A 15,672-nucleotide genomic window follows, 5' to 3' on the forward strand; every position below is an offset into this window, starting at 1 on the left:
CTTATACTTTCACTATTTATGCCGTCTTGTCGACTTCTTCAAGGCCTCTGACAACAAGCACCACTGTAATGGACAGCTTCTTGGGCGCTGTGTCTAAGTATGGTGTTCCTTCAAGGGTCAGAACGGACCACGAGGGGGGGGGAAATAACGTCGTCTGCCACATGATGAACATCTTTTGGAGGCTCTCACAGAAGCAGTGCTCTCCGTGGAAGGAGCACTATGAGGCGCCGGACCTGACAAAAGCCGGGCGAAAAATGCGAGAGGAAATGGTTATACACAGGTGCGAGATCCTGGGTTACTGTTCGAGAGGTTGAACTGTACCTCTGCGTTTATGCTGTACGAGATATTTGATATATTCAGTAGAAATTAGGGATGTCCCGATCCGATATTTGGATCGGATCGGCCGCCGATATTAGCAAAAAATGCATATCAATATCGGATCGGCCTGCACGGGAAAATCCCGATCCGGACTCCCGATCCAGTTTGTTTTCAAAACTCGGTCCGTGTTTTCCAGCGCACCGATGTAGGTAATCCATTCCAGTTTTTTTCAGCTTCCCCCCCCAAATCCGGTCCGCGTTTTTCAGCACACCTAGCGACCTGTCCAGCGTCCCACTATTTATTTTCTACTCAGCTTTTTTGTGTGTTTTGCTTTTTTAATACAGTTTACAATATTGTTTGCACTGATGGCTTTTTAAGCCTTGGTTTACACTCTTCTTGTTCAAGAGCAGAGCACTGATGCCAATTCAGTTTGTGTGGTTAATTGACTATTTATTATTTTGTCTATTTTGTGTTTATTTAACCCTGTTAAGAATAAACAGGTCAGCTTCTTATTACCAACCATTGTGGATTATTCAAACTAACCTAATTAAGTTGGCTAGTTGTTCTTAAGAGTAAAACCCTTTTCAACATGAGTATAACAACAAAATAAGTAAATATCTTTAATCTTTAATACATGCTTGGATCGGCCGGTATCGGTATCGGCCGATGCTGAAAGCTACAATATCGGTATCGGATCGGAAGTGCAAAAAGCTGGATCGGGACATCCCTAGTAGAAATATCATTTTATAACGCTATTTTACAACCCTACTCTTTAGAACGTGTCCTTGATAAATCATTATTATAAATTACTATCATTATTGTCATTATTATGATGAAAATAGTATGTTCCCAACATCCTAGCATATCAAATGACATATCACTGGAAAGCCCACAATCTCTTCTTTAGACTACATCAGAGTTTGTACAACATACTACATATACAACAATGTACAAGACTTAACAGGGACCTCACAAGTTTCATGGACCAATGGAACAACCATGGGTTGAGGACAGAACGGCCCTCAGTCCTTGCCTGGAACGGCAGGGCCAGACCACTACTGCTATGCAAAGTGTTTTTGGAGAAGGACAACACGGACCTGCAGGAGAGCATGGAACTGGTGCAGGGGAGTTGGACTGTACAGAGAGGGTCACTGTACCTCCAAACCAGTTCATATTGAGTGACACAATCTTTGAAGAGCTCAGCGCCAGGTATGATCCACTTGCTGGGCCTAGAGCAGATCTGGGAATTGACACAATCCGCGAGGTTGTGTCATTCAAAGACGGAAGTGAGGGTTTTTGGTGGCACCACTGGGACCCCCCTGTAGATCTGGGTTCCTTGGCCCAGTATATCAAACCAAGCATTACAAACCTAGGGTTAAAGTGGACCCTGAGCTTTAGCTCAACAGTCAGATCAAGGCTGTTGTTAAATCAAGCTTTTTCCATTTGAGGCAGCTGGCCAAAATAATGCCAATTCTGTCAAGGGAGCACTTTGAGACAGTAATCCACACCTTTGTTACCACTCGGCTGGATAACTGTAATGCACTGTATGTGGGGGTTAGTGGGTCCTTCATTGCCCGTCTCCAGATGGTCCAGAATGCAGCTGCACGTCTTTTAACTGACACACGTAAACACAAGTACATTTCCCCCATTTTAGCCTCACTCCACTGGCTGCCCATACACTTTAGGATCCATTTTAAAATTATTTTATTTGCTTTTAAATCCCTGAATGGTCTTGTCCCGCCCTACCTCTCTGAGCTTCTACACCCTTATACACCCGCCCACTCTCTCAGGTCAGCTGCTGCTGAGTGTGCCTATAACTAAGCGGAAGCTCAGAGGGGAATGTGCCTTTGCTGTGTCGGCTCCTAAATTATGGAACGATCTGCCTCAGCTCATTAAACAGGCCTCTTCTCTGTCTGTTTTTAAATCACTTCTTAAAACCCATCTCTTCTCCTCGGCCTTTGACACCTAGTAAGATGTCGACTTTATCTACTTGTTTTAATTTCTTATTTTCATTTCTTTTTATTGCGTGGCTATTATTATTTTTCCTCATGTTTTATGTCTTTTAATTTTGTATTTTATATGTAATGTAATATGTAATTTAAATTAATGTAATATGTAATTAATGTAATATGTATGTATATGTAATTTTGGGCCTGATGTGAGCTGTTATGGCTCATATTTTTTTCTTCTGTTCAGCACTTTGGTCAACTTTGGTTGTTTTAAAGTGCTTAACAAATAAAGTTGGATTGGATTGGATTCATAGAATCAGTGACTGTTTAGAATACTGCCTGATTGCCAAATACCTACCTCCTGTCACATTTTTGGAAGTTGACAAAGGATTCAAGAGTTTGCCAAAAAGCCGGAGTGAAGTTTGAGGAGGATCTCACCAAGGAGGACAGATTAGCAGCACTATTGCCATGGATCAGCCAGGCAAAGAATCAAAACAATCACAACCAAAACATATGGTGAAATTTGGGGTTGTGACATGGTTTATTTTGGTAGTGACAAAAGGGAACGCTTCATGCTTTATTTGTGGGAAATAATTAAAATTTTAGTAGTTATGCAAATCAAAAGTAGGGGAGACTAGGGTAAGATGAGCCATTTTTCATATTTAGGATCACTACAAACAAACAGAACCACCTTCTCCCTCCCTAAATAACAGTCACTTCTTCACATTCATGAGTATTTTTATTTATTATACACAATTCAACAGGTACAATACCCTTTTTAAAAAATTATTATTGCATATTACTGCTAAACAGCTGTTTTGTAAAAAAAAAAAAAAAAAAAAAAAAAAAAAACCCATTTAAACATGAGAATGCCTTAAAGTGAATTTACCCCTGGCCAAATGGCTCAACTTACCCCAGAGCTACCATTTTGACTTTATTAGTCCCCACAGCTAAAATGGTGAACTTTTATGCTAGGTTTATGACCTCATGTTGTAGCTCATAGATACCACAATTGATTTATAAAACACATTTAAAATGATCTATTTTGGTCTAAACACAATTCTCATGAAACAAGACTAAATTCACTTTCAAGAGTGAAAAATGTTTTTTTGGAAATAAAGATCTAACCACTTTACCCATGTGGTTGTTACCTTCACAGACTCCATGAAATAATGCTTCCTCCTAAATATTTGGTCACATGATCAATGTTTTTTACCGTCTCCTAGCAACAAGGGGTGGCTCAACTTACCCTTTTGCTCAACTTACCCCAGTCTCCCCTATTTTAGTCTAAACTCAAAACAAAAAAATCAAAAACAGTTTAGTCAACAGCTTGCGTGATAGGCGGCTCACAGGACAACAGCTTCAAGCACAGCTTCATAGTGGTCGTAGTAAGCAAGTCTCAGTTTCAACTGTGAAGAGAAGACTTCCAGTTGCAGGTTTGACAGGTCGAGTTGCAGCTAGAAAGCCATTGCTAAGAGTCAGAATAAGAAGAAGAGACTTGCCTGGGCCATGAAACACCACCAATGGACTACTGAAGACTGGAAGAAGCTGTTATGGACTGATGAATCAACATTTAAAATATTCTGTTCATCACGCAGGAGTTTTGTACGCCGTCGAGTAGAAAGGATGGTTCCTCAGTGTGTGACATTAACTGTTAAACATGGAGCAGAAAGGATGGTTCCTCAGTGTGTGACATTAACTGTTAAACATGGAGTAGGAAGGATGGTTCCTCAGTGTGTGACATTAACTGTTAAACATGGAGCAGAAAGGATGGTTCCTCAGTGTGTGACATTAACTGTTAAACATGGAGTAGAAAGGATGGTTCATCAGTGTGTGACATTAACTGTTAAACATGGAGTAGAAAGGATGGTTCCTCAGTGTGTGACATTAACTGTTAAACATGGAGGAGGAAGGATGGTTCCTCAGTGTGTGACATTAACTGTTAAACATGGAGGAGGAAGGATGGTTCCTCAGTGTGTGACATTAACTGTTAAACATGGAGTAGAAAGGATGGTTCCTCAGTGTGTGACATTAACTGTTAAACATGGAGTAGAAAGGATGGTTCCTCAGTGTGTGACATTAACTGTTAAACATGGAGTAGAAAGGATGGTTCCTCAGTGTGTGACATTAACTGTTAAACATGGAGTAGAAAGGATGGTTCCTCAGTGTGTGACATTAACTGTTAAACATGGAGTAGAAAGGATGGTTCATCAGTGTGTGACATTAACTGTTAAACATGGAGTAGAAAGGATGGTTCCTCAGTGTGTGACATTAACTGTTAAACATGGAGGAGGAAGGATGGTTCCTCAGTGTGTGACATTAACTGTTAAACATGGAGTAGAAAGGATGGTTCCTCAGTGTGTGACATTAACTGTTAAACATGGAGTAGAAAGGATGGTTCCTCAGTGTGTGACATTAACTGTTAAACATGGAGTAGAAAGGATGGTTCCTCAGTGTGTGACATTAACTGTTAAACATGGAGTAGAAAGGATGGTTCCTCAGTGTGTGACATTAACTGTTAAACATGGAGGAGGAAGCATGATGGTCTGGGGCTGTTTTTCTGGATCCAGGGTCGGCCACCACAGCATTCTGCAGTGCCATGCAGAACCCTCTGGTATGCATGTAGTTGGTCAAGGGTTCATCCTACAGCAAGATAATGATCCAAAACATAAGTCCAAGCTATGTCAGAGACCATGATGGTAAGCTTGAAAACATTTTTTCAATAAAAAACTGGAAAAATTGTGGTGTTCTAAAACTTTTGACCGGTAGTGTATATATACACACACACACACACAGTGTGTTTGTTTTTCCTACAGGGTGGTGTGTGCTGTACATATTTTAAAACCCATCCGTGATTCTGGACTATATAAAAAAACTAACTTTACTTGAGTTCTACAGCACAAAGATCAAAGGCTGTTAAAAAATGAAAACAAAGTCAGCATTCAAAATAAATCATGGCTCACCTTGCACTGGGTCTCACCCAGTGACCAGCCATCATGAAAGAGAGCGTACAACACCAGAGGGTAGGGGTAGAATGCAACCACCAAGTCAGCAAAGGCCAGGCTCACCACAAAGACATTTCCTGTAGAGGGCAGAGAGAAAAGACACACAATCATCTGAGTCTGCATTTGAAACTGTAACAACCTTGAGTGCAGCCAGTTCACGCATATGCATGGCCACACCTCTCCCATGTTGGGTTTCAGTTTCAACCAATCAATCACACCAACACAAGCAGCTACTGAGAAAACACTGCGCTCATAACTGTGTAATGTATGCACACAGTCATTTTACATAACATCATCATGCTTTGTAATTCAAACCCAGTGGATAAGTGCATCAAGGCAAAGACAAGTTATCTGATATGTAGGTGGATACAATACCTGGGATATGGTTCAATGGTTCAATATAAATCATGTTTAACGTCATCAAATCTAAGCTAAACCTCTATTCTCTGGTGTTCTTTGTGGTTTCCAGTATCTCAGTGGCTCCTACGATCTACCACAGTATCCACACAATGACTCTAATATGTTGGCACTTGTGTCAAAGTTCCCAGTATTAGGCATATAAACGTGTAACTGATGATAGGTAGGTGATTTCCAGTTGCCGGCTGTGTTACTGATAGCGTTTTTGTTGTTCTCAACTGATAAATATTCTTCATTACTGCAGATAATTGCCCACTGCACATATAAACTCAGATTAGTTCTGCACTCTGTATATGGTGTTGCAATGGTTAAATTCTGGTGAAAAGTTGAAGAACAATGAGTGCATGCAGAGATACACCTAAGAGCAGGATATCATGCAGGCGTAGCGTGGGATTGCAGGAAATCAAGGACAGATTTAGAAGCTAGGTATGATGGGTGGGATAAGGCAGTGCGCACACTAGACGTGGGCTAAAAACAGGAAACATATGTAACCAATGATGTGTTTTGGCATTTGTAACTTTGCCTATAAAAGATGGATTTGGGTGTGTCTTGTCAGTCTCTTTTTCTGTGCAGAATAAACAACTCCTTTTCCAGAAGTCACAAAACTGTGTGTTATCATCTTTGGCGTTGTCAGCAAAAACCTGAGGGGAGAGGACTGCAGGGATCGCATCCTGGCTTGGGCGAATTCACACAGTGGGCGCAAAAAGGTAGGGATCTTTTTGGTCTAATAAATGTGACCTCGCCTAAATGCTTAAATCTCCTATGCTGTGCACCATCTGAATTTTAGGCTGACCAAGACTAAATTTGTCTTTGCTGAATTTTTCTATGATTAAACGTTCTATATCTATAGGTCTTCTATATCATGTGTTTGGCTAAAACAGTCTGCTGTGTGTGATGCAGTGACGTGCGGTGAGGTCAGTGGCTGTGTAGGCAGTGGGCATTCAAAAATCTAAACCCCACTCAAATATACACATAAAATGTTATACCCAATATTGTGTCAGTAAGCTCAATCAGCTGCTTTACATATCTGAAATACAGGGCCATGCTGGTGTAAATAACACATGTAAGAGCCTGTTTGTCTGGTTTAGCTATTATGAAAGCTTATACACGAAAGCTGAGAATACAATTATAATACAATAAAATCTTGGTGTAATTACAAGGTAGAAATTAACAACAGTGGCATTTGTTGAAATATGAGAAATTTAATTGAAATATATATCAAATAATTATTAATTTTCAAATAATGACTACAATAACAACACTAGTCTCATTGCAAGTGGCTTTAGCTACATCATTTATAAAGTGCACACAAATCAATAATAACTATCAACAATGCATAGATGTGTATGATGTGTATATGAGCAATTAATATAAGTGCAAAACTGACATAGAAAAAAAACCACAGGACTATTTCAGAAAAACATTCAGCCAAAGAATCAGAAATACTAAAATAACATGAATGCAAACCTTCATTGCAGCTAAAACACTTCCATTAATCTACATCATTGTAAAGTGTACATCCAAAGAAAACATATGGATGCAAATGTGTAACACTAGGTTGATCAGAGTGCGTTTTTTTTTTAGTTTAAACTGCAATTTGTTGAATGTGTGCAAAGTATCATAAATGTAAAAAATGAATGTTAGTAGAAAACAGTCATAACTTTGAACATTTAAACCATTTTCCCTCCACATCTTTGAGGAAACAAACAGGCCTATTTCAGAATCAAGCAAGGTGACTCAAAAATACTAAACACACATGAATGCCAGCCTTAACCGAAGATAAAACACTTAAACTACATCATTGTAAGTCAAGTGCACGTGCACTGCACAATGCAGACTTTACCGAGATTTGTAAATAGTAACAATAAATGCCCTTGTGGGCTTTGTTTAGATTAGTTTTTTTTTTTTTTTTTGTAAAGAACAATATATGCTGCACGCTTTGTTATAGATTTGTAAATAGTGGTGGTCTCTGGTGGAGTGGTAGTTGTCTGTGGTGGTCTCTGGTGGAGTGGTAGTTGTCTGTGGTGGTCTCTGGTGGAGTGGTAGTTGTCTGTGGTGGTCTCTGGTGGAGTGGTAGTTGTCTGTGGTGGTTTCTGGTGGAGTGGTAGTTGTCTGTGGTGGTTTCTGGTGGAGTGGTAGTTGTCTGTGGTGGTTTCTGGTGGAGTGGTAGTTGTCTGTGGTGGTTTCTGGTGGACTGGTAGTTGTCTGTGGTGGTCTCTGGTGGAGTGGTAGTTGTCTGTGGTGGTCTCTGGTGGAGTGGTAGTTGTCTGTGGTGGTCTCTGGTGGAGTGATTGTCGTCTCTGAGGCACACAGCAGTATTCTACACAAAAGACATTTTCAGAAACAGGCGAATTAAAACGCTGTGTAGAAAAAGACAGTTGTATACAACCTAATTATACAAAATGTCTTAAATGAAACCATTACCTTTACTTGAAGATGAAGTCCATCCGGAGATCTTTCTCCACAAATCTCTCGATGACATCATTGTAAAACCGTTCTCGGTTGTTGTGCAGTCTCACCAGACGTTCTGCCTCAATGGAAATGACAGCCAAGGATGATAAGCACTCTTCTCCAGTGCTGTTTCAGCTGTAGGTCTTGATTCTTTTCAGGGCTGAAAAAGATCTCTCCACTGAGGCTGTAGTGGCTGAAAGTGTTAAGATGAGAGACAGCAGTTTGGTTGCTTCTAGCACAGTCACCACCAAATCGTTTGTGTGCAAAAACTTAAGGAGCTGTGCGGTAGTTGTGCACTGCTCACAAATCAACTGTGAACTGTACAGTCCAGTCAAGTCCGCCTTTAGCCTGATGAAGTCGAAGTGCTTTGCGTATGCCTTTTCCAAGCTATTCAGTGAACGGTCATCAAAGCTGCTGGACATCTTGTCAAATTTGCGGAGGTCAACCAAACTAAAGAAGGAGAGCTGGCCATAATGATCAAACCTGTTCTTCATTTAAGTGCTTACGTCCTCATAGATGTTGTGGAACAACTCCCGCCTGTGTTCTTTGATTGGCTGTACATTCCTTGTTGATGGATCTATCAGGCCCAACAGTTGACACTTCTCCTCAAACTTGGCATAGAACGACTCAAAATCCCCTCTCTGTCGGCGTAGAACAGTCATTGTGTCATTGATCCTTTGAAAGCAAAAAGCAATGTCCATGGACTTGTTTTGGAGAACAGAAAAAAGTCCATCACTGAGGTTAAAAATGTCTCCATACACCATCAAGAGGAAACAGGTGGACGTTTTTGACAGCCAGGCATCATACCCCACAGACATCTTGTGCGTTTGATCATCCCATGTGTAACAGGTCCCAGACAGAGTACCTGTAAACAGATAAGGTTCCTGTAAAACAGGAGACAGAATGAGACAGGCGACTGTTGCTACTGTTCAGTGCAGCTTCGCTCAGTAGAATTTATTTATCAATTTGCAAAATATATCTTTTCTCTTTTCTGTATTTTGTTTTTTTTTCCCATATTCAAATGTCATTTAGCAGTACAACATCCATAATATCAGAAACAAAACCAAAATACATATAGGCTAATTACAGCACAATCCTCTTGTTTCTGAATAAAACACATTTTCCACTCCTTCATAAAGAATAATCCTGAGTTCAGTGTACCACTGCATTAATACATCTTTATTCAGTCAATGAACTGGGCTACCATTTAGTTTACAACTACTGAAAATAATACCATGAAATATAAAATGTATAGGCCCTCACATGTTCCCTCATTTAACTTCACTAGTAGTGCAGATAAAAAGAAATTAGCATATTGCTCTTAATGACTGTTGGTTCGAGATAAATGCCTGAGCTGAAGACTTGCAAGATTTAACTGCTTACAATATTCAAAAATATACCTAAATACTGTAACATTCAATTTATTTACACATGTAACAAAGTACTGTACCGAAAGAATAGTTTTTAACTCACAATGAAATGTGCTGGAGCCAGAAACTTCTACATGGTTCGGTCACAACAACAAAAAAATATACTGTGGCGCCATCTTGTTCAGAAAACCACTCAAACATATTCAGTACCCTTACAGAATTGATCTAACATCTTATTTAAATGTATAGTGTGGGTAGTTATACAAGTTTTAAAACACCACCAACCTGTAAAACAGGAAGAAGAATGAGACAGGCGACCGTTGCTTCTCTTCAGTGCAGCTTCGCTCAGTAGAATGAGGAAGTAAACAACAGTCCGCTCACAAGGAGAGTCCAAGAGAAGCAAAATGCCACACTGCCTCCTACTGGTAACACTAAATAGCTCTAAGTGTATCATATAAGGAAGGCTTTTGCTCTTATCAAGAGGCAATAATTGACCATTTTGGCACATATGAACACATTTCCTTCACAGAACTAATATTTTAAAAATAAAGCAAATCAAATTATATAAAATGTGATTTTACATTTCATGAGCGTCACACATGCAACAGGATTTTCCGTAATCAGACGGAACATGTGCTTAAATTCGGCATAGTAAAGGTTTACAGCTTGGACCAACCTTGAATGCGAACTCCATCTCGTTGGAGCGGTCCAAGAACTGCGTGCGCTTCACAGACTTGCTAAAGAAAGATGCCAAGCCCTCGATGGTCTTGAAAAAAATGTTGCAATCAGTGATACTTTGCTGAATAGGATAGCACAAGATTCAATTTGTGCGCATAACAGTGGATAAAAAAAGCTTCGGGAACAACTTGCTTTATCTTTGCTTAAACTCAATTCAGCTGAGATGCCATCACAGCGACCCCATCATACGTTTGAGCAACGAGTTTACTAGTGCAGTTGTAGGACTCCAAAATGGCCAAGATATGTTCAGTTATAGCAGCTGCTTTACGGTCACTGCTAACGTCAGTAAAGCCCAAAAAAGCCTCTTTTACCTCACTTTGGTTGACGTACCTCAATATGACGGAGAGTTGAGCTTTGTTCGGGGCATCAGTTGTCTCATCCACTTGCACAGACACAAAAGGGGCTGCATTTACCTCCACTTGAATATCATGACGGAGAGTGTCACTCACTGCCTGGATACGGTCGTTCTAGATCCGGTTAGGCGTGCCAGTAAGAACCGTGGAAACTTGCAAATGGGTTTCCAATCGTTCATCTTTCTCTGCAAGGACGTTCAATAGTTCCACATAGTTGCCTCGGTTACTGGAGCCCTAACTCTCCTCATTCCCCCGAAATGCTAGCTCCTGCTTAGCCAAGAAATACGTAGCACGTATTAATTCCTTGTGGATTCTGTCGGTTTTCCCGCACCTTGACGTTGTGCACGGAGACTTGCAGTCGATTAGCCTTGTTTAAAGCGAGGCTGATCGGAGTGCATTTTACGAAGGTTTTGAGCGCAATTTGGTGTTGAATATGTTCACTCGATCACTCATGCTTAGTTATAGCAGTAGGCAAGTTGTTCACGTCACTGTAGCCAGGACCTACCCACATGTTATCCCTCTCTTTTGAGAAGAGAAGACAAAGAAAGCAGAAAAGTTTGCTGCTAGCTTCTCATCCACACAGCCACTCTTTGCGAGATTACCACTCCGGTTGAAATGAACGGTCGATTTTCGGTCCCTTACGCTGGTGAAGGTCACGGAGAGGAGGTGTACATCTGCCAAACATATATATCTGATATATCTGATTGTAACAATTTTGCATTTTCTCCGCCCTGATTGGCTCCTGCTCCCCCAATAAGCAGTGCTTTTCCTCGGCCATAGACGTTTGATTAAACCACCCAATACACATGCGCAACCTCGAAGATGCCCACCGTTGAAAGCAATGAAGACGAGAAGCAGAGCTTCCACCATTCATTTCGATATAGGCAAGCTTACAAGACGTGCGGCTGTTCGATCATATATTCAAGGACTTTTAAAACGAAATTTGGGGCAAAATTATCATGAAAGTATGATAATAAACTACACACTGTGACAAGATTGAGTCTGTAAACAATTTTAATTAAATGTCACATTGTTTTGTATTTTTGGCCTTTGGCCAGGGTAGGCACTGCTACGTCATTGGTGTAATGTCTATGTTGGCTGCAGTGCAGTTTATGTAAGCTTTCAAAGTTGTCTGAGGGCGCACACACACTAGGGCCAGTTGTTCCGTACCGTGTTGAAGCACGAATGTCCCCCATCCCCTGTCCCCGGCTGGCCCGCACTCACATTACCTCAAAACTCAAGTGTACTCAAGCACGTTTGACGGGAACCGGGAAAAAATATTATTATTTAAAAATAAAAAAACACAGAACATTGGTGAAATATATTCACTAAAACATAGGCAGACAGTTTACTCTCATAAAACATGCACGTGTGTGTTCACGTGCTGTGTGCCGGTAAAACACAACACATCCGATCAATTAACACAACGTACTATGATTAAAAAGTGCAAGCATGTTCTTCTGAGTCATGCCTGTGTAATATGCAGAGGTGGCAAAAGTACTACAGATACTGGTAGAAAAAGACTAGTAAAAGCAGACGTACTGATTCAACTCTTTACTCCAGTAAAAGTAAGAAAGTTCAATCACTTCGAATGATCATTCACGCTGGCAGGTATAGACTTAGTTTAATGCATTTCGTTAGTTTATATAATGCAGATTTGTAAAATATTACTTTTATGAAGGTCACAGACAATCGACTTAGCATTTCATAATTGTGGTAGCAGCTGTGCAGCAGATTTGATGATTTCCACTACACTGATAAAAATATGAAATCAATCTATTGATCTGACCAACAACATTAGATGATTTCCATCGAAATTCGATCAAACTGCTCCACAGATTAGCAGAGGGGGAAATAAGGCCTCACAGACTAAATTGCAATATTGCAACCTACAAAACCAGCCATAATGAAAGGCCAGGCACATGGGAAGGAAGTTATGACATCAAGCAAGGTACGAATACACCTAATGCAGTTAAATACGCAACCAAAAGTCAAGTGGCTATTTTGACAACATTAATTTCATTGGAGCTAGTCACTTTAAGACATAATCAGAATGCAACAAAATGTAAGCCCAAAAGTAAAACAGCATCTGGCAGCAGAGGGGGGCAATAGTAGATGAGAATCGATGGTGGAGATCACATGAAGGATCGTTAGTTGCACTTTTCTGACTCACGCAGTATTGATTACTGTGCAAGGGGGGAGGTGATAAAGAAAGTATAACAACAGGGATATTGGTCATCATGCTTGCAGGAGATGGTGGATGACGTGCTAGAAAAATGCAAAATTTGTGCTCAAAACAACGCGAGAAAAGGAATAACAATACCAACAGGTCAGATTCCAGTACTAGAGGGTCCATCCAAACTTCTCTGTATATTGAAACATTAAGCCAAAGGCTATGTAGATGTAACTGGGTCGGTCTGCGTTGTGTTCTATTAAAATGAGTCCAAAAACAGCAGAAACATTGTTTTTAGGCTCTTTTACCTCTGCAACACACCTCTATCAGTCAGGATAAATGCAGACTGAACATATAAATGACATAAAATACAATAAAATGTGAACAAAGTGCCACAAACTTGTCTCAAATTATGTGACAAAATTACATTGTTAACATATTTAGCTTAAATATCAACAGCATGAAATGTGAAATAATAATAATGTGAATGTAAAACAATTGAAACATTCATCAACATACATATATCATAAAATGAAACACTTGAAAGCTATCCTCTATCACACTTAACACAGTAAACTTAACACAATAAACTGAAAATGAAAAATACATTTACTGAACTGATAATGGGAGTACATAACAACATACACATACCTGTTAAAATGAGTCCAAAAGTCAGCAAAAACGTTGTTTTTAGGCTCTTTTATCTCTGCAACACACCTTACATGAAAAAAAACAAGCTTAAGCGTGTGTCCCAGAAGCCAAAATGACGAAAACCAGCCACACAACGTTACAGGCAAAACTGTTTAAGCTAGTTTTTTAAGCCTTAAAAACTCATCTCTACAGGTAAAACGAACGACAGAAAATTACACAGCTCATCTACAATAACAATATTAAGCATGAATACACTGCTGTGTGCACTTAAACAACATTAAAACATAAAATTCACACTTTATGCTCGCGCTGCCTTGACTACATATACAGTACTCCCAATACCAAGAACAGAAGAATGGGGGACTTTGGTGAAATACTACATATTACAACAAAATACATAACATAAGCAACACAAATTACAAAGAGGATATTCTATCTGTTACATAGACATGAGTTAAATGCTAGTGATAATTTACCATTTCAGCCATTGAAGTAACGCTGTCAAAAGATCCAGGATCTGAAACTGTTGTCATAAATTCTAATAAGGGAAGGATTCCATGTATATCTATCTCTCTATAAGTTGTATTCATTTATTTTTGTATATATTTTATGGTACATAGTTTAAGATAAAAGGCAAGTATTTAGAAAAAGTAGCTAAAGAAATCTTTCAGCAGCTAAGGTCAAAGACTAGATTGTGTTTATCATCCATAATCTCAAGGGATGGTAGAAAGGGTTAATAGGGCCCTCAGAGACTAAATCTGTGCAATTGCTAAACTAAACTGGAGGATGCTTTGACGTTTGTGCTGCTGAGCTATTGCATGCAAACTAACAGAAGCACATTTAAGTCCTAAAGAGATGCTAACAGGCAAACGCTTGCCAGCACATGTGGGACCCACAAAAAAACCCTCTCTTGAGCAATTACAAATGTAGTAATTTGGGTGTGTCTTGTGTTATGCTACTACCTAGACAAGACCCTACCCCAGACTTGTCACTTCGTAGTGCACCCTAAAGGTGCGTTCAGACCAAGCGCGATGACGCGCGACAAGATTACATGTTAAGTCAATGCAAACACGCGATTAGACGATGGCGCGAAAAATCGTGTCAACGCGCAACTTGAACATTTTGAACTTTTGCAGCAACATCGCATGACGCCGTGCCGCGATAGCCTATCAGCGTTGAGAATCTCCCGACGTCACTTACGTCATGACGTATAGCCCAGCTGGCTTTCCCTTATAAAGTTTTGAAGAAGAAAAAAAACAAACAGCTGGCTCTCCCGGCATAGATTCAACAGTTAATTTACATGTGTTTCTGTCAGTTGATGTGTGTCACAGGAAATGGAAGAGCCTCAGGGACACATATGAGAGAAAAGAGGAAGTGATCTCAGCCATGGTTGATGATTGAAGAAGCAATGTTGTTGCTATCTAGTGAAAATGGGCGGGCTCGCGACACGCACGATGACGCAAATTTTACATTATGGTCACAAAATGGTCGCGTCCAAACTTGAGCGATAGCACGACAGATTCTCATTTGTCACGTTCATCGCATTTGGTCTGAACGTAGCTTAAGACTTAAAGAAAGAAGGAACACCATGGTAACTGAGAGTTGATGTCAAACCCAGTGGCGAGTACCTGCCAGCTATGCTTACAGTTACTGCAACCACTCTCTCCACAGTGGTGCTAATAGCCCAAGCGCAGCTCCAGTGAGCCGCCAGCCTGCCCGTGGTGGTAGATATAGTTCAGCTTTTGTTGGTGTAATCGTGGAGAGAGAAAGGTGTGTGGTCGCCGAACGGAGTGTGAGGGCTTTCCAATCGGGAGTCCCGTCAGTCAGCGCACTTTCCTGGGTTGGGAAGCTACTCGGTCCGTACCCGCGTTGGGCATGCAACAATTTAGCCGCCTTCCAGTAGGAAACTCGTTTGCAATCTCTACGCAGCATGGCGTCTTCCCTGATCAGGTGCCATGATTTCTGTGATACCCCCTGCCGATCAGCTGTGGCCCATTTATCAATCAGTCACTCCCGCCAAACAAATGGGTGTGGAGTGACCTCTCACAGCAGACAACCAATAACCTGCATAGCTGCAAACTCTCACGTTTCCCACCTAGCTCTGCTCAACCAATAAACGGAAAGGAAAGAAAAACCCCAAACCTATCTGTAACACTTGTCAGTCTCTTTTTTTGTGCAAAATAAACGACTCCTTTTCCAGAAGTCACAAAACTGTGTGTTGCCATCTTTGGCGCAAATACAGGATGG

At 40.5% G+C, this 15,672-nt stretch overlaps 1 protein-coding gene across 1 annotated transcript in view; it reads right to left on the reverse strand.

Moving 5' to 3' along the window:
* Positions 1-15,672, reverse strand: part of mtnr1ba (melatonin receptor type 1Ba) — a 66,051-nt gene that overhangs the window by 15,871 nt on the left and 34,508 nt on the right. The window contains exon 2 of the mRNA XM_062418894.1: positions 5,231-5,349. Within this exon, the coding sequence (XP_062274878.1) occupies positions 5,231-5,349 (119 nt within the window). The remainder of the gene's footprint in view (positions 1-5,230; positions 5,350-15,672) is intronic.

This window comes from Scomber scombrus, chromosome 5 (assembly GCF_963691925.1).
Source record: "Scomber scombrus chromosome 5, fScoSco1.1, whole genome shotgun sequence".
In the NCBI taxonomy this organism is placed as follows: Eukaryota; Metazoa; Chordata; class Actinopteri; order Scombriformes; family Scombridae; genus Scomber; species Scomber scombrus.